Here is a 26039-nt window from a genome sequence, read left to right as displayed (position 1 = left end):
TTGCAATGAAATGTCTTTCTTCTAAGCTAAATGCTACCTACTAACCTGTAAACTTTTTGCAAGAAGTATCAATATTTCAATAGACAATAACTTGTTTCAGAAAAAATATAGTTCAGACAAACAAAATGAATCTAAAAGAAGTGGTTTGCAGATTTTTACACACACAGTGTTTAAAATAAAAGTTACAAAATGCATCTGTTACACAAATTTAACAAATAATTCATCTCCTTTGTAGATTGTGTATTGTCAAGAGGTATGCTTTTCAGTTTTACAGTAAAATTCAGAAACAAAATTGGTTCTTCAATAATTATTTTGATTGGGTACGTTGACAAGAGTGGGTCTGGGAATGTACAGAGACAGACCAAGAAGCTGTGCTGTATAGCCAAGTGAGTGCATTTCACAGACAAAGGATGTTTAGAAAATGCAGCTGGTAGTAGCATAAGTGTTCAAATGGGCATCAGAGGTGACAGTCAGTGGTAGTGCAGAGACTGCAGATAAAAAGTCTTCATTACTCAACCTAGCAGGTGAAAATTCTGTTATTCAGCTACTAGTTTGCATTTGTGTCACCTCTGTCTTTTAATAGAGAAAGGAGCTCTATGACAGAAATCTGTGATGTATAGACATATAATGCTGGTAACAAAACTAAATTGTCAAAAAGTTTAATGTACCTTTGTCGTGGTTTAACCCCAGCCAGCAAATAAGCACCATGCAGCTGCTCACTCACTTCTCCCCCACTCAGTGGGATGGGGGAGAGAATCGGGGAAAAATTAAAACTCGTAGGTTGAAATAAGAACAGTTTAATAGGACAGAAAGGAAGAAAATATTAAAATAATAATAATAATGAATTGGAATATATAAAACAAGTGATGCACAATGGAATTGTCACCACCTGCCAACCGATGCCCAGTCAGTTCCCGAGCAGTGATCCCAAGCAGTCCCACTCCTCCCAGTTTATATACTAGATGTGACGTCAGACGGTATGGAATACCCCTTTGGCCAGTTTGGGTGAGCTGTCCTGGCTGCGTCCCCTCCCAGCTTCTTGTGCCCCTCCAGCCTTCATGCTGGCTGGGCATGAGAAGCTGAAAAATCCTTGGCTTAGTCTAAACACTACTTAGCAACAACTGAACACATCAGTGTATTATCAACATTATTCTCATACTAAATCCAAAATATAACACTATACTAGCTATTAGAAAGAAAATTAACTCCATCCCAGCTGAAACCAGGACAACCTTTAATTTTCCTTTTAAAAGAGGGAAGGTAAGAATTAGTCTAAAATGGGCTAGTTTGTATTCTTTCAAAAGATGTTTTGCTTTCAACTGAATATTAATGTGAGAATTTTTGAAGTATCATAGGAGCTTCTTTTCTTTTTAGTCTGTATGTTTTCGTTTGCACAAAAGTAATTTTAAGGACTTCCATACCATTTGACATCACGCCCAGTATATAAACTGGGGGAAGTTGTCCAGGGGAGCACTGCGGCTTGGGGATTGGCTAGGCATTGGTCAGCGGGTGGTGAGCAGTTGTTTTGTGCATAACTTGTTTTGCATGTTCTGTTGTTGTTATTATTATCCCTTCCTTTTCTCTCCTGTTAAACTTCATCTCAACCCATAAGTTTTACTTTTGTTTTTTTCTTCCTGATTCTCTCCTCCAGCCCACTGGGGGGCGGGGGGGGGGAATGAGTGAGCAGCTGCATGATGCTTAATTGCCAGCTGGGGTTAAACTACGACAGCTGCAAATACAAGATCAGGAGTGGCCAACCTTTCACAATTTAGCAGCCATAAAAGCATACCATAGCATCTGTAATAAACTGCTGGCATTAGCACTCTCCTACTCTCTGTGTTGTTCCTTTTTCTGCTTCGTCACCCCTACCTTTCTATGCTGTGATCTGAACTGCTTCACTTCCTGCCACAGTCTAACTCTACCTGTGTCATCTTATATTCTTTATTTCCTACCGCTGTTGTGTTGGGAGCAGGAGCTAGTGGTTTGCATGGAGGGTGCTGTGCTGCTGCTCAGGAACATCTCTGGTGTTCAATGGCAGAAGAGTGCACTGTGTCCCACAGAAGGAGTGGCAAAGGGGAAGGGTTCTCGCTTTACTGGAAAGCAGTAAATACCACCCTCAACTCAATTTGTAGATAATTATTCTTCTTGGCATTTATTATTATTTGGAGAGTTTTCACCACAGTACAAGAATGCGTAGCTTATAAGTAGCTGGTTGTTCACAACAGTTTAGTCTGAGGTATTATGGTACTACTACTTGTGAAAGAGGCATGCTAGCTAGGTTGTTTCAATAATGAGAACTTAAAAAATGGAGTAAGCACAAGCTTAGATTTATTAGCTTTGGCTGCTTGACATGCAGCTTGACCATTAGTGAAATGTATTTTTTGTACTTACTAGAAAGGTGGTTTTGTGCCAGCCTTTTTGTCAAATAAATGTACCTTTAAAGTCATAAACTCAGGTCAGGGAAAGTTCCTCTTCAAGACTGTGAAAACAGATTTTCTCTAACAAATTGCTGTTGGTGAAAAATGACTTCAGCTTTTTACCTGAAGTGGGTATTCAGGGTAGGATTTATTTCTTTGTTTCATGTTAGTTCCATTTCCTTTTACTAGCACTACCTAATGGTCTAAATAAGACATGCTTTTTTTTCTCTCTGCATTATGTGAAGGAATTATTATGAAATCAATATTCCTGTTTTTCCTGTAGTGTTTTCTTATTTTTAGAATTGTACAAGGTAAGTCTACTGAATAAAGTATGGGAGTTTTTGCATAAATTACATTTTTCACATCCAGAATGTTGGACCATTTATTCCAAAGTTGATCTTAGTGTATATTTCAGTTGCATATTTTCCAAACAGCAATTGACAGTTGGACTGAATTGAATAATTTTTTCAAATATTTTTATTTTTACTGAAATCTTGTCATTTGTCCAATGAAGTATGCTAAAAAATTTCTCTGAGGAAAGTTTACAGGTTCTGTAATCATTAGTTCTAACTTAAGAGAAGGAAAAAACCCATGTAGGTCAAGATACAATGTTTTTAATAGCTAGTAATGTATATTAGGAATCGCAGTCTGTCTTCATGTTTCATGAGTGGGGGTCCAAAGAAAGTAGAACATGTGCAGTAACAGGTTAACAAGAATACTAGAGTTAAGGATCTACACTGATGTTAATCTTAAAGCCTGCAAGTTCTGACTTAATTTTCTTCAGTATGTGAGTTAATGAGTATTTTGTCATTACTTTAGAATTCCAGGTGCAATATTTACAATTTCTGCATCAAATTGTTGGAATATCTAACTTAGTCTCAGCTGAGGCTCTTGTGCATTGTTTTGTTTAAATTGTCTGAATGAATACTGTTGCGTTGGTTGAAAGCACATAAAAATATGTGCTTCACGCCAAACCAGCAGTTTATTGTCTATCTTGTGTAAAATTATCATCTTTTCCATTAAGAAAACCCTGTTTCTTATCAGAAATAGTTTATTAACTCTTTATCAGAAAGATCTGTTGCTATGATGTGCAACCTGTAAAGTGGTAGCCTGGTTTTAAAATTTACCTGTAACCTGATGTTGGATAAGTATAAACATGTGCTCTGATGCTGGCTACCTAATTCACCATTAGCAGATGCTTGCTGTACTTGAATAAACTCATTGAATGTAATATTTTTAAAATGTGCCTCACTTGATTGTGGCTTTCCAATTTTCAGGTATCACTAAATGATTTCCTGAATGCTAAATAGTTCTTTTCCTTTCAGCAATAGTAAACATCTTCCCATTGTGATAAACCTCTGAAAAATATTTTGAACATATTCTTACTTTATTGATACGGCCTGTAATACTACAAATGATACCATAGCGTTTTTCTGGATTCACAAAAACCTTTCTATTAGTTTAAATACTAATATTCTTTTGCCACTAAGATGCTCTTCTTTTGTTCAACAGAATCACTGATTTTATTGCATGACAGATTATTAAGCTGATTTATTTGGGGTAACAACTTTAAAACAAAAAATATCTAAATATTTAAAGAGAGAAAGAGACTTGAGATGGTAATATCAAATAGACTTGATATGGTAATTGGAATACAGGTACACTGCAGTGATAGCAAGGCTTTATGAATGTTGTGGTACAACTTCGAATTAATTCTGGAATGAAATGTGAAAGTCTGAGTTCCTTAATTTAATGTGGCACATGGATGTCCCAGCTCCAGTGAGGGAGAGTTCTTAGGAGCAAAGCTTGGCAGCATCAGGGATTACGACTACCCTCTAATAGCCATGGGTTTGAGAAGAAACTGTTAGTAGAAAACGAACACCAAAAGGAGAGATTAGGAATGAAGTAGCTAAATAATAAAAGAATAAATATGTAATCAAGAAATATTTTACAGATGGATAATTTTGTCTGATTATGTGATATTACCATTCTAAACATGGTTCCACGCATATCTACTTTCTCCTGAAATGAGAGTATATACAGAGAGTACTATCTCTGTAGTCTGTATCTAAATATATAAAGTAGGTTTTCCTAGAACATCAGAATAAGAGCTTATGCTAGTGCTGAAATGAGAGAGAAAAGAATGAACTATCTCAGAAGAGGTATACTGAGGATAAAGATTTTCTTTTTTCAAGTAAAACACAAACAGAAATGGAGTGTCATCAGGGATAGTGATATCAAGCCTGTTCTAAAAACAGGAAAGCAAGAAATAGAAATTGACTTTTTTTTTTCTGACAAAACCCATAACACAACCTTTTTTCCTGAGATACGCATCCCAGGTGTGTGCTAGTTCTCAAGAGCTGAACACAGTATTGGATATGTTCATCTCTTTGCCATTTCATAGGTTTCCTCCAGAGCATTTTTTTTTTGTAACTTGTACAGTTATTTTAAAATAACAGTTTGAAATGCAGTGGTACCTGTCAGTAAGGATTGTGGTATACACTTAGCATTTGAAAACTATGTTTTTTGACTCAGCAAAAAGATGTGTTTGACACTTATAGTCTTTGAGAGGACCTGTCTCTTAACACAGGGTGAGAAATGGAAACTATTTTCTCTGAAACATCTCTGCATTAGGCATGTGTGACACGACTGGAGTCTTTCCCTTAATCCATGATGCTTCTTCCATTCACAGTCCGAGATTATCATAGACATAAAAAAGACAGTAATAGATAAATTTCAGATATTTAAAAAAATATATTTCTAAAATATATTTTATAGATATATACACACCATTTGTATACAACATGTATATGGGATGTGTGTATATATATATTTACTATTAATGCAGAGTTGATTTTTAAAGTTACAGATGCTTTTTAACAGACCCATCACCACTATGTTATATATCCTCCCCTTTGCCTCTCTCAGCTTGCCAGATTTTACTTTTTTATTTTTAAATAGAAAAAAAGATCTGTATGCAAAAAAGATAGTCAAGCCAATCTGTGTCCCTTAGACAGATGTATGTAAGATGCCAAAAAGAGAGGAAGATTGTGAGTAATTGGAGAGAGACATGAACTGAAGTACTACCTGTCCTGGTTTCAGCTGGGATAGAGTTAATTGTCTTCCAAGTAGCTGGTACACTGCTGTGTTTTTGAGTTTGGTGTGAGAAGCATGCTGATAACCCTGATGTTTTCAGTTGTTGCCAATGTTTAGTCTAAAGTTAAGGATTTTTCAGCTTCTGATGCCCAGCCAGCAAGAAGGCTGGAGGGGCACAAGAAGTTGGCACAAGACACAGCCAGGGCAGCTGACCCAAACTGGCCAAAGGGGTATTCCACACCATGGGATGTCACATCTAGTGTAGAAACTGGGGGGAGTGGGGGCCGGGGAATTGCCACTCAGGGACTAACTGGGTGTCGATCGGTGAGTGGTGAGCAATTGCATTTTGTATCACTTGTTTTGTATATTCCAAAGCTTTTATTTTTACTGCTGTCATCTTATTAGTGTTACCATTATCATTATTAGTTTCTTCTTGTCTGTTCTATTAAACTGTTCTTATCTCAACCCATGAGTTTTACTTTTTTTCCAATGCCCTCCCCCATCCCACTGGGGGGGGGGAAGTGAGTGAGTGGCTGCGTGGTGCTTAGTTGCTGGCTGAGGTTAAACCAGAACAGATCTTATATCAGATTTTATGAAGAGTAAAAAGCAGCTTTTACTGAGAAGCAGTCCATAAGTACTAAAACAATCTGTCAATCCACTGTTGTGAAAGTAATGCCATAGTTCACCTTTTTGGGGTTGGGGAGGAATGAAGGTAAAGGAAGCAAATACATCATGCCGCTCATGAGTTTTGGAGCTAGGCATTATATAACTGATCAGATGTAAGCTTGTATTTGCTCAAACTACATCCTCCTTGGCTTATTGATATGATGTGGCTTTTATTTCTGGTATCATGTTGTGGATTGAATCACTGTAACGTGATCATTTAAAAGCAGATTGTTTTTTTAGAAATGGGAGAAACATTCACCAGAGAAGTATAATGAAAACAGGCTTTTATTATTGTCCCATAAGAATTGGGAAGTAATGCAGATACTTTCTTAAAATTTTGGGTTACCAGGATTATTGGAAGAATACATAGATAATCACTTGCACCCACATTTTCAGATTGTACAATGGTTTTCCTGATTTAAAAAAAAATAACCAATGCAACAACTTGCAATGTAACTCTTTTCTTATTCCAAAATAGTGTTCTCTGTCTACCTTTGTCTTTTGGTAGGCTCACAGCAGGTTTATTTGCTTTGGTTTGATCCTGGGCAAGTTTGGTTCTTTTAGAATCAGGCTGAATGAAGGTTTCCCTTGCAGTATGTGCTGTCTTAGCTCATCTACACAAATTTTTCAGATAATTTTTCACCTTTGTGAAAAGTCATCTTTTTCTTTATGGCCAATAGGCTTCTTCTTGCTATTCAGCTATAACCTAAAGACTTTCCCTTTAAGACACTTACAGTGTCTTAATATTGACTGCTTAAAACATGATCTGAGTATTTGTTCTTTAAGTTGCCTTTGTCCTAGTGTCATATGCAGTTCAGTTGAAGATGTTTTGTAGTCTTGTGCTTTTATTCTTTTTAAGATTATCAAGGCTTTCATCTTTTTTCTTTAAACATCAGTTTCTAAACACTACTAGGATAGTATATTGTAAAACATATTACAGCTTTATTTTTCGTATTGACTTATCTGTTTACACACTCATATAAGAGCCTTTTAACATCTTAGAGTTTTGATGGTTGTGTTGTGTGAACAAGCCACATTTAAGATACCAGATATGTTGAGGGTGGCAAGGATGCTATGAAAAACTGATAAATATGCTCTTTGTTGTGTCAGTCTGGGTTGTGTTTATACACACATTTTTATTTTCAAAGTCTTGATATTAATGAAAACATATCTGAAAAACACTGATACATGCAGATACAGCAAGAAAAAATCCTTGTGAACATAACATAGTATTTTCAAATATCCTTTCATTGGTCAAGTTGTAATTGAAAATTAAACAGATCTTCTCACTCATAGATACTCTGTTTATTCTAAATAATAGTAATGTATAACTTCTTTTATTGAAAAGAGTTCTGTAAAATCTGAGTTATTTCTTCTTGGGTAGTATAAGTTTGAAGACAAGAACAATTAATTTACAATATGGGTCAAAGTCTAATAGTGAGGATATCTGTATGGGTGAATATAGAGAACTTAATTTCTTTTAGTCTGTTCTTTAAACTAGCACGGCTGTGTATGATATACTAAGCAAAAATTGCTGAAAAATACTTAGTAGTCATGTGAGAGTTGCATATTCTTACAGTTATTTGGGATTTGGGTCACTCCTTTTCATGCAAATAGTAAATATGAATAGGGAAATGCACTTTTTAATATTAACATGAGGAAAAATTGACTGCATCTGATTTCAGTAAAATATTAAGCCTGTTTCATTTCCTACGCAGCTGCCAAGTGTGTGTATATTGTGTAGTGCTGCCTCTGAAATGGTTGAAAATCTGATGGGAACACTTACAAAGGCAAACCAGTAAAGGGCACCAGCTGCTGAAAAGCACCTGCTGAGCCACTGTGGGAATAGATGCATCTGCCTGTAGCTACAAGTAATCTAACAAAGTACCTGCTTTTACCTGTCAGGATTTAATTTTGTGTAAAGATTCAACCAATGAAACTAATCCTGAATACTTGAAAAGAAAAAAAAAAAGTGGAGTGGTTTTTTTGTGCGAAAGAGCACCACTTCTGAGCAGTAGGAGTCTGTGAAAGCCTCTCATTCTCATAACTATTTTATGTTTTTGTTTTAATAAAAAAAAAAAAAAACAGATATGCCATCAAAAGTCTCAACTACAGTGTGCATAGTGTCTTGCTAAAGGATGCAGTCAGTATGGAAGAGATTGCGCTACCAAAGAGCAGGTTTCCAGTTTTTGTTTGGCTTAGTTTGAGAGATGGATCTCAAGGGGGGCTTGTGAGAGTATATGTTTCTTTTTTCATTGTAGAGTATATGATTCATTGTGGATACTAATGCACACACAGAAATGTTTTTTACAGTCAGAAGTCATTAGACAAATTTCACAAATATTTTTAAAACCGTTGTACTTTTTCATCCCACACATTGGTGACCTTACCACACAAGTTCATCATCCCTCACCTACCTTTTATTTGCCTGCAGTAGATCAGGTAGAAAAACTACTGTGAGTGCTGCTGGTTTAGTTGGGATTTGGGAGAACAAAATAGCTGTGTTCTTGTAGAGAAAAGACTGGTTGTGCTTGTAGTCTTCCCCTGTAAAATTTAGGAGAAAGTTGTTTAACATCTATATTGTAAAACAGTGCTGCCTTCTTGGTTAGCAGTGGTGTGAAATTAAATGAAATAGAGAAGAAAATTGAGTTGTAGAAAGATTATGACAGTAATAATTATTCTTCTGGGAATATTCTTCTCTTTGCCATTCTTTCATTTTTACTTGATGTGTTAATATTATTACTAGTTTCGATTATTACCTTTCAGAGCCCTCTGTTAGTTCTTCTGGGTTTTGTTAGGTATTTATTAGGAAGAAATAGTTTATGTCATATGTTAGGGACAAGCTAAAGTAAATTGTTTGAAAATATTATCATGAAGTGGCTTCTACGTTAACATTTTAAATATTTGTTTCTACATGAACAGTTAGAACTAATGCCTTTATGTGCAGAAAATTGTATTGAATTAATTAGAGTTTATTTAAGAATAAAAATACTGAAAGATACCTATACTTTAAAAGTATATAATAATATGAAGTGCTGTTACCCTGCTCGTAAAGATAGGTTTAAATTTGCTTTCAAAGGAACTCAGTATTTAGGCTCCAAATTGTGATGTTCAACTGACTGTAGATTGAGGGATTTTTAGTTATGTATTAAATTTTGTAGAGTAAAACTAGTGACCAATAAAAATCCAAGAAGCATTTCAGGTAGACATGTTCTGCCACAGTGCAGCTGCATGTAGCTCAAGGACATACAGCTTTCTGGTTCACGGCATTTTTTTTCCTCTTGTACTTAATCACTGTAATATTTGAAATCCAGTTATATCTACCTGGTGACTTTGCAGCCAGCTGTTATGTTTGTTGACCTCATTAAGTGATCACAGTAAGTGAAATATTTAAATTGAGAAAGCAATTTGTGAAATGTTCATTTTTCATTCTTTAGCGAGGTACATTTATGTCATTGTCTGAATATAGAGACTTTTTGGTGTAAAGCACATGTAGAGAACTGTAAAATTTTTAATGAAAACAACTCAAAGCAGTTTCAGTCATTTTGATAATTAAGACTGCAGAGTTGAATAATGTGCTTCTGCTGCATCCTGTTTAGGAGATAGCCATTTCTCAATGGACTTCCATAGTACAGGTGTTGAAGAAGAATGTAGTAGGCTGCTTTACTTTGATAGAATACCTCAAGGTAAGCTTTCATTCTTAGGAGTGATCAGTCTTCAATTTAAAGAGAAATACAAGATAGTATTTTAAATTCTAATTAAAATTATGCTCAAGATCAAAATTGTTTTTCATTTTTAAGAAATGTAATCTAAGTGAGAATTTTCAAAGATGAGGGAAGTGTATGCTAACGCTGATATGCTGTAACATTTAAAAGATTAACTCTTGCTGAAAATATTTTAGACAAATTATAGTTTGTCTGATTTTAATGTTTGTCTTTAATTAGCACAAGTTTCAGTATTCTCTTTGAGGCATGAATCTTTTACCTAGGATAAGAGTGTCCCAGTCTTTCAGTAATAAAAATGGGACTGAGATTGTCCATCAAAGGATTCAGTTAGAAATCACCAAATAGTTCTAAATGTTTTTAAAAGGTTTTGGGACAGAGGAGCTACATGACTACGACATTGACTTTATATCTGATAGGCTATTCATCACAGACTTGCAGTTTCTATTAACCTCAAGGTCACACAGTAACTGGTAATACAGTGGAAGTTTTAAAATTTTCAAAGAGCAGTGGTTGTGTGAGTCTGCAGAACAAAAGGGAGCAACAAGTAATGTAAAGTTTCTTAAAGCAGGAAACAGATTTTTGTGTGTGTGTGTTTTGTATCTTATACTAACAACATACTTTTCCAAATTCTAACTGGAAAATGAGAATTATCCTACCACTTAATCTTTCAGTCAGAATATTAGAACTGAACACATCAGAGTGAAGTTATTTTTTCTCTTCATATGAATAAATAGGTGTGTTTTATATAATAATAATAATATCAATGCTAACAGTAGAACTATTTCTTTCTTCTGTAGCATGTTGGAAATTAATCTGGAGAAGGGAAATAGGAACTTCTCCTTTGCAGGAAACAAAATATAGAGGAAGAAGATTTTATTTAGCCATTCATAGGAATTACTTATCATTGAAAATAATATAATGAAGGAAACTTCTGTGCAAATATTCCTCCTTCTTGCTTTTGTCACCTGAATCTGAAAAGGATGGGGATTTTTTCTGAGTTATCTGAGACTAAGTAGGAGTTAATTTCCTGTGTTCCTGATACTTCTTCCTCTTGCTTTTGACACCTGTGGATCTTTTTCCTTCTGGACTTACAAGCATGAGACTGTCTCCCTGCCCTGCGTACTCCTTAGATGGAGACTTTTTGGCTTGTTGTCAAATGTATCTTTAAGCTAAATAAGAATGCCTCTCAAGTTTTGCATCAGTAATTTGCCTACATCAGAAAAAAGACTGTTTTGCATATCAATAGCTTCTATAGCAGCAAAACAGTCTGGTCCAGTTGTAACCTGCAGCATGTATCATTTTCAAAGTACGTGTGAAAGCTCTGTTAAATCTGTAGTGCTGTTTGCAAAGCAAAAGCTGTTTTCATCAGCTTTTCAGCTTTTGCGATTCTGTAGTTTTTGGTGTCTTAATTTTCTTTTAATCTAAATCCTGAGAACTGCTGAATGGAAATGCCCAGATGCAGCCCTTTAGAAAGTTCTGTGTCTTTCTACTGACCCATACCTTAATCATTCATATAAGTCTGTGTGGTATGGAAGGGTCTGGACTTTGATCCCTTTTGTGTGATGTCTGTCTCTTCCTCATGGTCACCATTTTACAGGTTTGGTCAAAAACTGTCTACTGTTTTCTGTCAGTAGTCTCCATCCCTATTTGTTTTTCCAGTTATCTGTCTAGACTAGTTGCCGTAGCCACACCTTTTTTGAGATGAATGTATGCCCTCATCAGCACAACTTCCTGCTTAGAAATCTTTTTCTTTTTTTCTTTTCTTTTTTTTTTTTTAAAAATGTTAGTAGTGACATATTCTTTCAATACTGCAACAAGAATATGGAAGGAAAAGAATAAATTAGATTTCTCTTGATATGATGCAGTTGTTTCAAAATTCTGCCAACTAGTTCAGAAATGGCAATTCATGCAAGAATTCAGTTTTCAAAAAGTAGTTTGTGTGTACTTTTGTATCATATCATAATCTCTTTATTTGGGAAAACTTAGCTAAAACTGGTTTATATTGGTTGCATAAAACGGCTTCAGTTTATGCTGCATGTTAGTAGAATAACTTTTTTCTCACCAATGGCCAGAACTTACATAATTCCTTTCACAATGCCCTTGTTATCTTTCCTTCTTATTTGTTGGGTTTATCCCTTTGTCTTGCAGTGTCTGTATTCTTGAGCAACTAGGAAAGGGTTTTCTGTATTAACTCTTTGATTACAGTTATTTTTGAGACAGTGTGCCTCTAACTGATTTGTTGTTGTTGTTGTTTTTCTCTTTCCTTTTAAAGAGATGCACTGTGTTTTCCCAAGGAATAAATTGAGGGAGTGATATGCCATCAGCTGAGCTAGGAGGCTGTTTTAGTTGTATACAAGTGTAAGAAATTATGAGAGTGTTCTCTGAATTGAAAAAACCGAAAAAGCTGTAGAATAGGCTGTGGCATATAAACTTCGGTTTCCTTATTGCTCCACCTGGAAAAGTCAGGGACATGGTGGTAGTGGAGGTGTCAATACATAGCAGTCCAGGATGAACCTTGCTGTTAAGGGTAACACTATTTTAAATGTTTTAAACTTTGTAGAGATTTTTGTATTTCACTCTTCCATGGTCTTAGCTTTGTATACCATTAAGTTATTTTTAAATTTTAAAGGAAAGAAACCCTCTTTATTTCATACTGTTAACATGGATGAAATGTGAGCGAATTAAACTCAAGTCCTTCTATCCTCAGAAAATTTTAACTTCTGATATTATTAGGAAATGCCACAACTGTCGCCAATTTTCCTACTAGCTGCATTACTTCAAGCTAATTTTTGTGTGTAATTCACAAATGGCATCAGAAGACTCTAAGAGGAGGCTGTGTTCTGATCTCCTTTTCATTGCTAAAATCTGGAATAATTCTCTTGACATCAGATAGTTTTGAGTTTGCAGTAGTGTCACTGAAATCAGAATCTCGCCCGTGTCTCTATTCGGATGCCAAAATTTATGTACATTTGCTGTGCTGTAGCAATAGTTGCTTTTATGGAAAAATCTTTCTGAAACACTTTGTTATCCATTTCCTCAAATCAAATCACCAGAGGGTGTAATCATTCTGTCTATAATCTTTTGTCATGTTATAACTAGGCTGAGGAACACAACAATTCTCCCAGTGAGAGGAGGAGATTCTCCAAGCTGTTTCAGAGCAGTGAATGCCTTGGAGCTATGGTGCTTTCCCATCATTTCCATCAAACTGATTTGGGGACTATACATGCAGAAGTCTTTTGATTTTCATCTATACATTGAACCAAAGAATATTTCTTGATGTTATATTTTTAATACAACAATAAGTGGTTGAATAATTCAGAAATCTCTAGGAAAAGGTATGACTGCTGCAGTTGTTTGTATAGTGTAGCTCGTCAAGAGAATAGTTTAGATAATGTTGGTGGCAATGTATCTATAGACTTAAAAGGATTTTTGCTGAAATTACTTCAGGCGTGTTAGTTCTTAGCTGTCATATATTAAGATAAGTATTTTTCCTAAAAACCCTTGCTTTTGAATAGATCTCTCTTCTTTCTTCAAGAGAGCAGATGGTAGGACTGATGATTTTTTTAAAAAAGAAAACAAAACAGACATGGGGGTAGTTATTCTTTGATTTTCTTTTTTTTTTTAATTTGGCTTTTTTTTTTTTTTTCCAAGGAGTGCCTATGTTACCGTAGTTAGTAGGAGAGTAATATACTACTAGATTTCACTGCAGTTTGTTTTTAATGGATGTGTTCTGGACTTCCTCTGGATGGAGACTGGTTCTTCTCCAATGAAAGAGCTTTAATCAGAGGTAATCTCATATATAATGAATATATAGATATCTATATATATTTTATTCCCACCCTGCCCAGGATAATTATTTATTCTTGTGAACTCTCTGTCAGAATCTACGAAAATTTTGCAGTGTTTGTTTTGAGTTTAATGACATTAATATAACTTGAAATCATGAAAATTTCCCTGGTTTCTGATGGCTACTGCTACTTAAATACCTATTGCATTAACCAGTGAATGTGGTGATAATTTTTAAAAATCAAGACTCCGTAGTTTTCTAAAAGGTGACATTTAATTTAAATTAAAAACATACTCAGGAAGGTCTCATGGGCTGTGATTCTGTGTTCTATAGCATGTCAGAGTACAATTTTACCCTTATTGTTCGTTATCTGTCATTTCTAGGAATTTCTTCTGGCTTCTTAATCTAATTAAGGGACTGGAGCATCTTTCATGTGAGGAGAGGCTCAGAGAGCTGGAGAAGAGGAGGCTTGGGGGGGAATCTTACAAGTGTATATAAATACCTGATGTAAGAATGATTAATAAAGAGGAAGACAGACTCTCCTCAGTGGTGCCCCATGACAGCACCAGAGGCAATGGGCACAAATTAAAACACATGAGATTTCATCTGACCACAGGAAGGTAATTTTTTTTACTGTGAGGTGGTCAAACACTGGTACACCTTGCCCAGAGAGGTTGTGGCATCTCCAGTCCTGGGCCACCTGATGTAGGTAATCCTGCTTTGAGCAGGAGGGTTGGACTAGATGATCTCCACCCTAAATGATTCTGTGATCTGCAGTTACCACTAATAGTGACATGGATAGCCATACCATGAAGACTTGCTTTTAGGTCTAGTCTAGTCACTTATAACACATACAGCTTTGAAACCAGCTGCTGGTTCTCTGGTGCCTTTCGTTACTCGCATCTGTCTAATGTGTTTTACTCCAAGCTTCCTTTATAGCACGTAACTCTTCAGGTACTACACTTTGGATGCAACATAATTTGTACTTACTTGAAGAAACCGTAATGCTGATTACGGCCCAAAGCCAATCCTAAGCTCTATTTGGTACGCTTGTATAATTTTCTTCTCTTTGTGTATACTACTTGTTCCTACAAAAATTGTCCCCCTAAGTCCAATGAAATCTCACAGATATGATTTGGTGCTAAATGGAGCAGATCTAAACATTATGGAGTTTTTCTTCTACGTGTTATGAGCCTTTGCTTAAAATGTATATATGCGCTTTGAAAGACAACATTTCAGTCTTTGGGGCAGGTAGGAAATTATATTCTCAAATAGCACTCCTAAGATAATATAAAAATAATTTTACCTTTATGGTATTTATATAGTTATATTTTTATTTATTATTGTTCCTAAATCTCATGTGCTACCACCTCCATGAAAGAAGCAGAATATGAAAAGTATCATCAGGAGAGGGAGGCTGTGGAAGTCCCCAGGTATAACTTCTGTGTTTATTTCTGAGCATACCTTCAGTAACAAAACAGGATTTACACTGGCACAAAAGTGCTTTAAGTATATGCATGCATAATCAGAAAGCAGGGGGGACTACTAAATGTTCATAATTTGGAGGGATAGTGGGAATGTATTTATTAAAATGTGTATATACATATATGTACACATATATATTTGCGTATGTGTGAGTGTGTATGCCACACACATAACCAACAACATTCCAAAGTACAACAAAGGGGAAAGATGACCAAGAGACTATTTATATGTCAGGACGAGGAACATCTCAACTTCATTTCCTGAATTTCATGGATTTTTTTGCAAAACAGCATGGATTAGTCATGCTATTTACCAGTTAGATCAATTATCTTTTTAACTGAAAATGCAATAGAACAACTGACTACAGAACAGGATTCCCTGCGCCTGAAATATGTAAGGTACTTTGATGAAAATATATCTACATTAAAATTAAGCTAATGACTAGGGAAAATGCTGAAAGTTTAAACTTGGTTTATGAGTGCAATGGATTATCTTTATGATAAATGGGTAGTAATCTTATTATTTTGTTATAGTATGACAGAAGTCATCAACATAGAACATTTATTTTAGTTTGGTTTGTGCTATGGAAATTAGTACAGATGACTAACATTTCTTTATTTCAGACCATGAGAAAATTTGTGTAGTATTACATGAAAACTGGAAAATGAATGTGGACAGGACAAAATATCTTTTAGAATGAGGAATATAAAGAGAATGTCCTATAGATAATAAAATATAATTGTAAGAGAGATAACACCCAAACATTTTCTGGATGAATTGCTAAGAATTAAATATGGTTATTTTATTTTTTTAATATTGCTCTGTATAGATTAGGTAAGACATATTATGCTATACCTGTGCGTGCCAATACTGAATTTAGAAGCTGCTAAAATGCTGGCATTATACCTTGAAGTGGACTTAAGAACACATTGGGCTACAAAGTGAAAATTTGTGATACTGAGGTTAATTGTATCTGACAAGCTGTTTCTGTCAACTAGTGTTAATGCATTAAGTGATACAGAGAGTGAAAGAAGATCTTGGCTTTTAACGGAACTTGTAGTTAGCACCCAGTTAGCTATAGACTACATAGATAGACTACAGCAGGTTTCACAGGTATCCCTTGGGAAAAAGAGTGAGTATCTTCTGTGTCATATTTATTAAACTCTGAAGAACTACAGGGTCTGGCTACTGAATTGCATGACTAAAACTCTGTCTAAAGTGCTGATGGCCTGTGCTATTTAGAACAGACACTGTTACTACGGTGTAAAGTAGTTACGTTTCTGAGCTGTAGCTTGCCTGCAGACTGAATCATATGGACTCATTCATTAATGTTACTTTAATGACTTTAACAGTTTTGTCCTATTCTTAAATTGCTGTTGGAGCACCAACACATAAATATCTTTTTAATGAAATGGCTAAGTGTAATCTTATTTACTCATAAATGCATTAGTTGTAATACTAAATTCCTTGGGAAAGAATTGGAAATCTTAATGCAGTAAAAATAAAGGGTTTATACATTCATCTCAGAGCTGCCTTGAGTATCATCTGGCTTGTGGAAAGAGTTGCTTCTCAGTGGTCTTTCACATGGATTCACACTTATGTAAAAATGGCACCATCTTAGGCATGAAAATGTGTTTGTTGAGAATAGCACTCTGGATTGTATTCTGCTTAAACTTACTTTGGTTTGTGTAGAATTCTAGGGGTAAATCAGCTGTAGAATAGAAAACTGAAGAATGTTGCATCTCATTCAGCTTCAATAAAAAACAGATTTCTGCCATCCAGTGGCTACCAGTCTTTTAAGCAATAAGGGATTTCACTGGTTTATCTGAAAAAGAATTAGTCCGTAGAAGTCTTGACTGACATTAATATGCCAGAGGGAAAAAAAATGGTTTTGGCTTTCAAACTAGGTAGCTTGTGCAAATAACAAACTAAAATAACAAATCTTCTAGAACATTAGTCAAACTGTGGACTTCTGTGTATACTGTTGGGTTTCTGTCTGCTGTCCATTTTTTTGGCAGAACTACTGTTTTTGAATTATGCACTTGTACTTACTGTTTGGAATAAAATGAAGTTTTGGGAAAGGGTAACCTGTAATGCTTTTTCAACCGAATGGGGAGTTCATCTGGAAAAGTGTTAAGATACTGTTTTTCTCTGGAATTCCTTTCTCTTGTAGCTTTTTTAAATCCTTAATATGTTCCTGCAGAGTCACCTTTCAAAGGATATTATGCATTGACTGTGAATTGGGATTGCCAACATTGTGTATTGATTTGTCAGTGCCTGCATTTTTCTTTTGAGTTGCTTGGAAATTAATTAGTGTGTTGAATGAGAGTCTAGATTCTAGTCAGAATACCATTATTAAAAAAACGATAAAAATTCTTCTAGTTCTTAAGCAGACTTTTATGGGTTTTATTTTTTATTAATCTTTATTCCACTATTAATATTCCTGTAACAGCAGGCTTAGCATCTTTCCAGAAAACAAGCTGAGGTTCTTTTTTCTAACGTGCTACAGAGCTTCTTCTGGTGCTTCTGGAACATCTGTTTGTTTATTGCTGCTTACCCAGTCAGTCTTAATCCATGGTGTTACTACTTTCCAATAGGAAAAAAGACAGGAATTTATCTAAATAATTATTTATTTATTGTTGCTAACAAAAATATGTGGCCCATATACTATAGTGCTACAGTATATGTAATTTCTTCCAAATGTAGAGGAAAAATGTCTTGCACTGTCTACTTAATGATTAAGAGAAGCTACAACAATATCTTTCTACAGGCAGTAGTTTAAGAAAACACTTAATGACATATTTTATCTAAGGGTATTAACAATCACACAACTGTGAGGAGACCTGTATGCATAAAGCCACGCATGTTCAACTATGTGACTGTGGAAAATTCCTGTCATTCTTTTCTGAAGATGCTTAGAACGGACTTCATTTAGACAACTATGTTTCTGCTTTTGTTTAAAAACTACTTCTTTAAATAAATAATTTACATATTGTGCAATATAGTGTTTTGTTAGTTCAATTCTGTAATCACCAGTTGTGTTTGCGAGTTTCTCGCCATAGATCCTTTATTATAAACACTCTAAACAGTGTTTATCAGTGTGAACTTTATGGTCTTTATAATAGCTTCTAAAACCAATTAGATTGGGAGGGAAAAGGAAATACATAACCATTTCCAAATCTCAAAATGAAATAACAGGCAAATTAGAAACCTAAAATGACTAAGGAGGCCATAAAAATAGCTGATTGAACCCTGATAGCACTAATATAATCAGCAGGTCTCCAGGAAACCCATTAACACTTTATAATAGCCTCATTCATGAAGGTGAAATTAATTTTGAAGATGATACACCAGGTAAACATTATGTGTACAAAACTTGGTGCAAAACAAATAAGATTTCCCCCTGCAATCTTGCAAGCAGAATAAGGTGTGGTAGAACATTAATAGTGAAAACTGTTGTAATCCTGAAATTCAGCCACTTAAAAAATTGAAGAAACTTTTTGAAAAGTACTGGAACTACTTGTATTAGATTTTTTTTTTTTCCTTCATCAAAGATACTTAACAATTTACAATAGATATTTGAATATATTTGAGATCTGTCAATCCTATAAATACGAGTGCAATCCATGATTTGAATGGAACTTGATTGTGCAATGTTGCTGTCCTGGTTTCAGCTGGGATAGAGTTAATTGTCTTCCTAGTAGCTGGTACAGTGCTATGTTTTGAGTTCAGTATGTGAGGAATGCTGATAACACACTGATGTTTTCAGTTGTTGCTCAGTAGTGGTTAGACTAAAGTCAAGAATTTTTCAGCTTCTCATGCCCAGCCAGCGAGAAAGCTGGAGGGGCACAAGAAGTTGGCACAGGACACAGCCAGGGCACCTGACCCAAACTGGCCAAAGGGGTATTCCTTACCATGTAACTTCATGCCCAGTATATAAACTGGGGGGAGGGGGGACAAGGGGGAATCACCGCTCAGGGACTAACTGGGTGTCGGTCAGCGGGTGGTGAGCAATTGCATTGTGCATCATTTGTATATTCCAATGCTTTTATTATTACTGTTGTCATTTTATTAGTGTTACCATTATCATTATTAGCTTCTTCTTGTCTGTTCTATTAAACCATTCTTATCTCAACCCAGGAGTTTTACTGCCTTTCCTGATTTTCTCCCCCATCCCCCTGGGGGGGGGGGGGGGGTAGTGAGTGAGCGGCTGTGTGGTGCTTAGTTGCTGGCTGGGGTTAAACCATGACAGTTGTACCAGAAGTTTTCAACCTGAAATTTTTGTGAAGACAAAGATACTGCTAAAATGAAAAGCACATTTTTCAAAAAGAAATGGTGTGTTGATTGCATTTCATTTTCATTGACCTTTATATCATTGAATGTGGGTTTTTAATATTTAAAGTCCTCTAGAATGAAGTACAGTTAGCCAGTCATTAAGTACGTCATTCCTCTACATTTAAGAGTAGAGTGTTGTTATGTATTGTGAAAATGGTGTATTAACCTAAATTTGTAATTTTCATCTCAGCCTCTCACGTGAGGTTCCTACCAAGAAGATGCAGCAAAATGATAGACCTAGTGCTGTCTGTCGCAAAGTTAAATAAAATAGTTGACTTGAATAGCTGATGAAGCCCTCATTCCTAAGCTTGCATTACTCGAGGTAGTAATAAATTGGATCCTGCCCAAATAATTTGCTTAATATTGGAAAGAATGTTATTAGTATCGGAGAGGCTATTACCACAGTAAATGACTATAAATTAACTAAAGCGCCCAGAATAATGGAAAGTGAGATCTTCAGAAGGTGCTTTCAGGACTGTTCGTTACAGTGAATTTGTACTTTTGTGGTTTCCTACAATTAAAATAAAAATTTTAATTGTCAAAAACATCAGTAAGATACTTTTCATCATTATTAGTAGAAGCAGTGCAGGTAATTAAATCTTAGAAATGAAATAATTCTGTGTTCTGCAGTCTCTTTTAAGTGTCTATGAAAAGTAACAAAGAAAAAGCAAGATTATTAGAAAATTAATTTTATGTCTAAGGGTCTGTTCTTCAGTTGCAAAAGTTTTAGAATCTTCAAACGCAGAAATTGTAACTGTTTACAGGAGTTTTCTTGGTGAAAATCTCATTTTTCAGAGAGACCAAGAGGAATAAAGCTTTTTTATAATTTTATAATTCGTATTTTATAAGATTTAAATGTGCATTAAACTATAATAACTATAAGTGCCTGTATTAACTAATTAAATTAATTTAATTTTTGAAAACATTCTTAAAGTTTATTTGGGACTACACATACAAGTTTGTTTTAAGTATTGTTGGAGAAAGGTCTGAACATTAACAATTGCAAGTTGGAGATTTCCTCAAGCAGAGAGAAGCTTGTTACTGAATTTGTGCGTGTTTGCATAATTAAACTTTATTATGCAAAATTAATCATAAAATAACTTTTAAATCATCTCTATCTTCAGCAGGTTTCTGTGTATTGCTGCCTTTCTGGTTAGAGTAGTCATAGTGTGTCAGATTTGAAGATGTATATTCTTCTAAACTGACTATTGCTGTCTTACTGGTGTTTAAATATTAATAGGTTATTATTTTACTGTAGATTAGTTTTCGTCATACTCTTGATTAAAAACAACTTAAATGGTGAAATAGCATGTGGCAAAAGATTTTGATTAATTTTAACAGATGTTATTCTGCTGTATTTTGTCTTCTGTATGGATTCAGTATTTGGGGGTTGGGTGGGAATGGTAGCCTCAGAATAAAAACCTTGGAGTAATAAATATATTACAACAGGTATCCTAAGTTTTGTTACCATGTGTTGTTTTTCTTATGATTAATAGACCCCCCACCCCCCACCCCCTCTGAAAAATCCAAAATATGTGTGCTGTTTTTTTTAACAGATTGGACAACTTGCTTTTAAAGGCATGAAAAGACTAAACCGAATTCAATCTATAGTTTTCGAGACTGCCTACAACACAAATGAGAACATGCTAATCTGTGCCCCCACTGGAGCTGGGAAGACTAACATTGCCATGCTGACAGTCCTTCATGAAATTCGCCAGCATGTCCAGCATGGTGTTATCAAAAAGGATGAGTTTAAGGTAGGAGTTTAATGAACCAAGTAACAGCTTTTTAACTTGTAAGGTAAAACCCATTATACGTTATACATGGAATATGAGATCCAGAAGTTTTCAAGGGTATTACACTTTTCCAAGTCTAAGATAAGGCTAGTTTTTATTTACTTCATTATTGTTAAAGCTATTCTTATTTGTGTTCTAAAAATCTTATTATGTGAGTAAAAAGTTATGGAAATGCATTTAGCTTTGATGCAGAACCAATTTTCAAAGTGATGAGGCTGTATAAGCAAAATCCATTGTCCTTTAAACAGCTGCACACTTATCCAACAAAGATAACTACTTTTCATATATCACTATTAAGATTTTTCACTGTGAGCGCCTGGCATCATATTTCACATTAAATAGAGATTTGTAATGGTTGCCATGAAACAAACGACATTGTGGGGTTTGCTCATTTATCAAGCGAGTGTCCTTTTGGTGCAGATTGTATATGTTGCTCCTATGAAGGCTTTGGCAGCTGAAATGACAAATTACTTCAGCAAGCGTCTGGAACCACTGGGCATTACTGTGAAAGAGTTGACTGGTGATATGCAACTGTCAAAAGGTGAAATTCTGCGAACACAGGTACGCTTAATATTTTAAAATATTGTTCTGTGTGTATTCATACCTCTTCATCGATACACTGGTCTTTTCTTGAAACACCTTGTAAAAGTATTGGTGAAGCAGCTGAAATGTTATTACTGAGTCTGTAATTACACTGGTTATGTTCCAAAATGTGACTTTCAGTTCAAAGTGATTAAAACACTAATACATCCGAAATATCTTAAGCAATGGGCTCCTTAAACTTTTTGGTTTCTCGCATTTAGACTTACTACTGCAGTGCCTCACTTCCATATAACCTTCATATAAAATCTTACTTGATTTCCAGCTTGTGAACCTTAGTGGGTTGTGCCCCTACACTTTCAGGATTATAAACCACATGTTGTATTTATGTGTTTGCAAGAACCTAATATTCATAATTTCAGATTGAAAAATTTCAGATTGGTTTGCAAATGGTAAATTCTAAATAAATTGAAATGCTGTAACAACACTGTCACAAATATGTCAAAATAATACTTACCTTCTGGTTTTGTTAATAAAAAGTTAATAAAGCTGTAGGTTCCTGTTAATGGCTGCTCTTACTTTTCCTTTTTAAGGACAAAGGAGAAAAAGTATAAGAACATTCATAGAAATAAATAAAATTTTGGTTTTTAGCCTCACATAGTATTGCGTAGATAGATATTTTTCTGTTTTAGCAGATACTTTGTGTCATATTTAGTTCAGGCAAATGCTGTTTGTGTCAGTGAAATATCATTTTTCCAAAATATTGAGATACTTTTATATCTGTTCTTACATAAAGTTCCTTATAATTACCCTTCCTCCTCCTGCCTGGTCCTAGAGATTGAATAAGACTTAGTTTTATTATTGATATGAACATTTATAAACATAACTTATAGTAATTATTGATTCAGATGAGTTATATTTTGCTAGTCTTGGCTTTGAGGATTTTTACATTTTTAGGATAAGACTAGAGAAAACTCTTCACATTACAAGAAAAGAAGTCTGTATGTAATTAATAATAAAGAGAACCACTGCAGTAATCTAGTATGAAGTCCTGGATAGCAATCTTCTTTATTAGAAGACGCATATGCATACATATTGATGTATGCAGTCACAATGCTGTGACAACCGATAAATAATAAACCCAGTATCAGTAAGTAACAGCAATCACTGGTACTTTATCAGAATTACTTTGTGACACCATCTTCCTAAATTTGGGTTTACAAAATAAAAAAGTTTTCAGTAGAGACTTTTAATAATTGAAATTATTTACATTCACCAAATTATCATTTAAAATTATTTCCTCTTTTCACAATACTTTTCAGCTAGGGCACATAATCAAGTAGGTCAGAGTTTTAATAGTGAGAGAGCATGTGTAATCACTGCCAAAACTGAAGTGACAGTGGAAAAGCCTGCTCTGAATGTAACTGCAAAGTTCAATGAACAGGATGAATGTAGAATGGAAAAGTGCTATTTTCTCTTGCTCACCTAGTTTGCAACATAATTCATAAAATCTCACCTCATTACTAAAACCCTGCTTAGTTCCAGTAAAGAAGGAAGGAAAGAAGAAAAAAGAAACTCAATATTTCAGGCATTATTAAGAAATGTCTATGGAAAATAGTTTACAAAGTTGTTTTTTTTTTTTTTTCCTCTAGTAATGGGAAATTATTAATATATACAAAGTATTAATTTAGAGCAACATAGTAACTTCAGTGTAGAAAGACTGTCTGCTTCATCATGCTCTCCTATTTCAGTCCAAAATACCACTAGTAGCCTAATTCTTCATTTTGTTTTGGGGAAGAGGCTAAAATTCATTTATGTATAAAAATCAAGAAGTGGCAATGGGAGGACCTAGGTAAAAATCAGGTTTTTCTCCTGTCATGGACTCATCTCATTGCTTTGAAATTTATTTTTTTTTATCTGAAATCTACTCATTTTCAAAGGATTTCTACAGTTTCATATGTACTTCATAGGACAGAAACACTAATCTGAAGTGTAGTGTATTTGCAGTTCCTAAACTTTTGGGGGAATGGAAGTAGAATAAAAATGGTCTCCAGATGAGGAAAAACTTGGAAACCATTATGTTATTTGTGACCCAAAATCTAGTTCCTAGATTTTCAAAGAGACTATAATTAAAGCATTTATTAATTTCAGGTTTGCATTTGCATCAATAATAGTTTTGCTTCTTTGCTCTTCAAAACATTGGAAAGGTTAAAAAGACAAAGATATAAAGTCCAAAAATTCTTGGACTCTGCAATACTCATTTTTTGTTTTCTTTTATTTGTTGTAGCTAGTCAGTCTTTCCTTATGATTAATCAGAATTGTAGGAGGTGCAGAGGAGAGAGAATACTAATCCAAGAGTTACTGATGTAATTGCTGCTGTTGTACTTGCAGACTCAGGAGCCCAGCAGTGGGCTTTGTTTTATCACCGCTTATCAGAGTGCACAGAAGATATGTAGACAACTTATAAACTGAGGAAAGGGCACTTACTTGTTCTGGATCTTGCTTATTGCTCTTTGCATATATTGTTTCCTATGAAAACTCACGAGCTTTCTTTCATCAACTGCACTTAGACCACCTTGTCGTCTAAGCAGGTTTCTTTCATTGCTTTTTACCCTATATTAAATTGATTCCTGCTTCAAAACTTTACTTGTCAGCTTCTCTAATGTATACATTTCTCAGACAGGAATACTCTGGATACGTGTTACTCCTTTATTTAGTTTCACAGTTGCTTTGCCAATCATTACCCTGCTTTCTAGCCTTTACGAGTGTAATAGATGAAGTGCCTGCGTTTAACAGTAAAGCAGTTTTTCCTATAAGAGTTAACATTGCAGCAGGTGGATGCATGCACACTTCAAATACACAGGGATAGTATATTTAGTATGAGGGATAAAAGGCAGGAGCAGGATCATCAGCTGAAGTAGACACAGGTATTTCAGGTTGGATCACTGTTTCAAAAGATCTCAGCTGATTCTTCTAGGAAACTGAAGGCCTGATATAAATCATCTGTGACGGTTGTCTTCTGCCTCTTTTCTGAGCAGTACATTTTCACCATCTTCATTTTCATCCTCAGGTGAATCAAATCAGTCATAATGAAAGATGTAAAAATCAGGTGATTGTCAGGTATTAGTTAAAGTAGCACTTCAGCATCAATCCTGATAATTTTCTCCTTTCTTTCCATCCCGCATGCTTCATCCTTCATACTTCGCCTGTGTGTATTTAAATATGTGTATTTTGTGAGTCATTACATGCATTTGTTATGCTTATTCTGATGAGGAAAAATTGCTTTATCTGACAAATTACTTTCTCACTTCTCAGGAATCCACCCTTAATGTACAGTAGGGTCTGCCTTTATTACTTTTGTTACAAATATTGTTAAAAGATAAAAATGCTTAGCAATTTAAATTTTCATTCCTTTCATGATGGAATAAAATCCTTTCAATGTTTTTGAAAGAAATGTCCATTAAAAAGGTCTGTAGTGCAATTTTTCAGCAACAACTTTCTCTGTGCTTTCCATGCTGTCATTTATATTCATCCAGAAGGCATCAATGTCTCTTGCTGCTCCATACTTTTATTGTTATACGTGAGATGATTTTAATTCCATGTTATTCCATACTATACTTTGAATATTCATTAACAATACTATAGTTCCAACATGTACTTCGGAAGCCAAGCTTTTCAAAAAAGTTATTTCTAATTTTACCAGTAATGAAATTTCCTTCTAAAGAAGAACCAAAATAAATCAAAATAATTGTTTTATTGGCTCTTCAGTCAGTCTTCTAACCTGCTCCCCATACCTTGTGCAGTGAAAGCCACAGCTACTACTTATCTAAGTGTAAGGTGTGGGATGCGTGTTAAAACTGTAAGAGTAGCATGATGCCTTAACTTGTACAAAACAGTGGTAGCCTCTAGGGAGTTGCAGAAATGCCTTCTGACCTTAGCAATTAGTAACTTTTAAAGGTAGTGGGCACCAAAAAACATGTAGGAGGTAATTTCTCTTTAATGTTTTATACATACATAACGTGAAACAAAATTAAGATCCTTGGCATAGCACAGTGAAAATTTATCAGAATTTCTTCCACCTGTATAAACTTTAAAAATATTTGTAAAAAATCATCCTGTTAAAGATATTTTATTTTCTTTTTAAGGAATGTTATTTTACTGTTCTGTTACATCTTCAGTTACTGTGAATATT

At 34.8% G+C, this 26039-nt stretch overlaps 1 protein-coding gene across 7 annotated transcripts in view; it reads left to right on the top strand.

Moving 5' to 3' along the window:
- Positions 1-26039, top strand: part of ASCC3 (activating signal cointegrator 1 complex subunit 3) — a 278562-nt gene that overhangs the window by 55529 nt on the left and 196994 nt on the right. For 6 of the 7 annotated variants that reach the window (XM_049818318.1, XM_049818319.1, XM_049818317.1 and 3 more), the window contains exons 9-10: positions 21068-21268; positions 21728-21868. The exons of the other annotated variant lie outside the window; for it this stretch is intronic. In XM_049818318.1, the coding sequence (XP_049674275.1) occupies positions 21068-21268; positions 21728-21868 (342 nt within the window). The remainder of the gene's footprint in view (positions 1-21067; positions 21269-21727; positions 21869-26039) is intronic. 7 annotated transcript variants of the gene reach the window in all.

This window comes from Accipiter gentilis, chromosome 15 (genome assembly GCF_929443795.1).
Source record: "Accipiter gentilis chromosome 15, bAccGen1.1, whole genome shotgun sequence".
In the NCBI taxonomy this organism is placed as follows: domain Eukaryota; kingdom Metazoa; phylum Chordata; class Aves; order Accipitriformes; family Accipitridae; genus Astur; species Astur gentilis.
The sequence above is the reverse complement of the archived record's forward strand: the minus strand, read 5'-3'. Positions and strand labels throughout refer to the sequence as shown.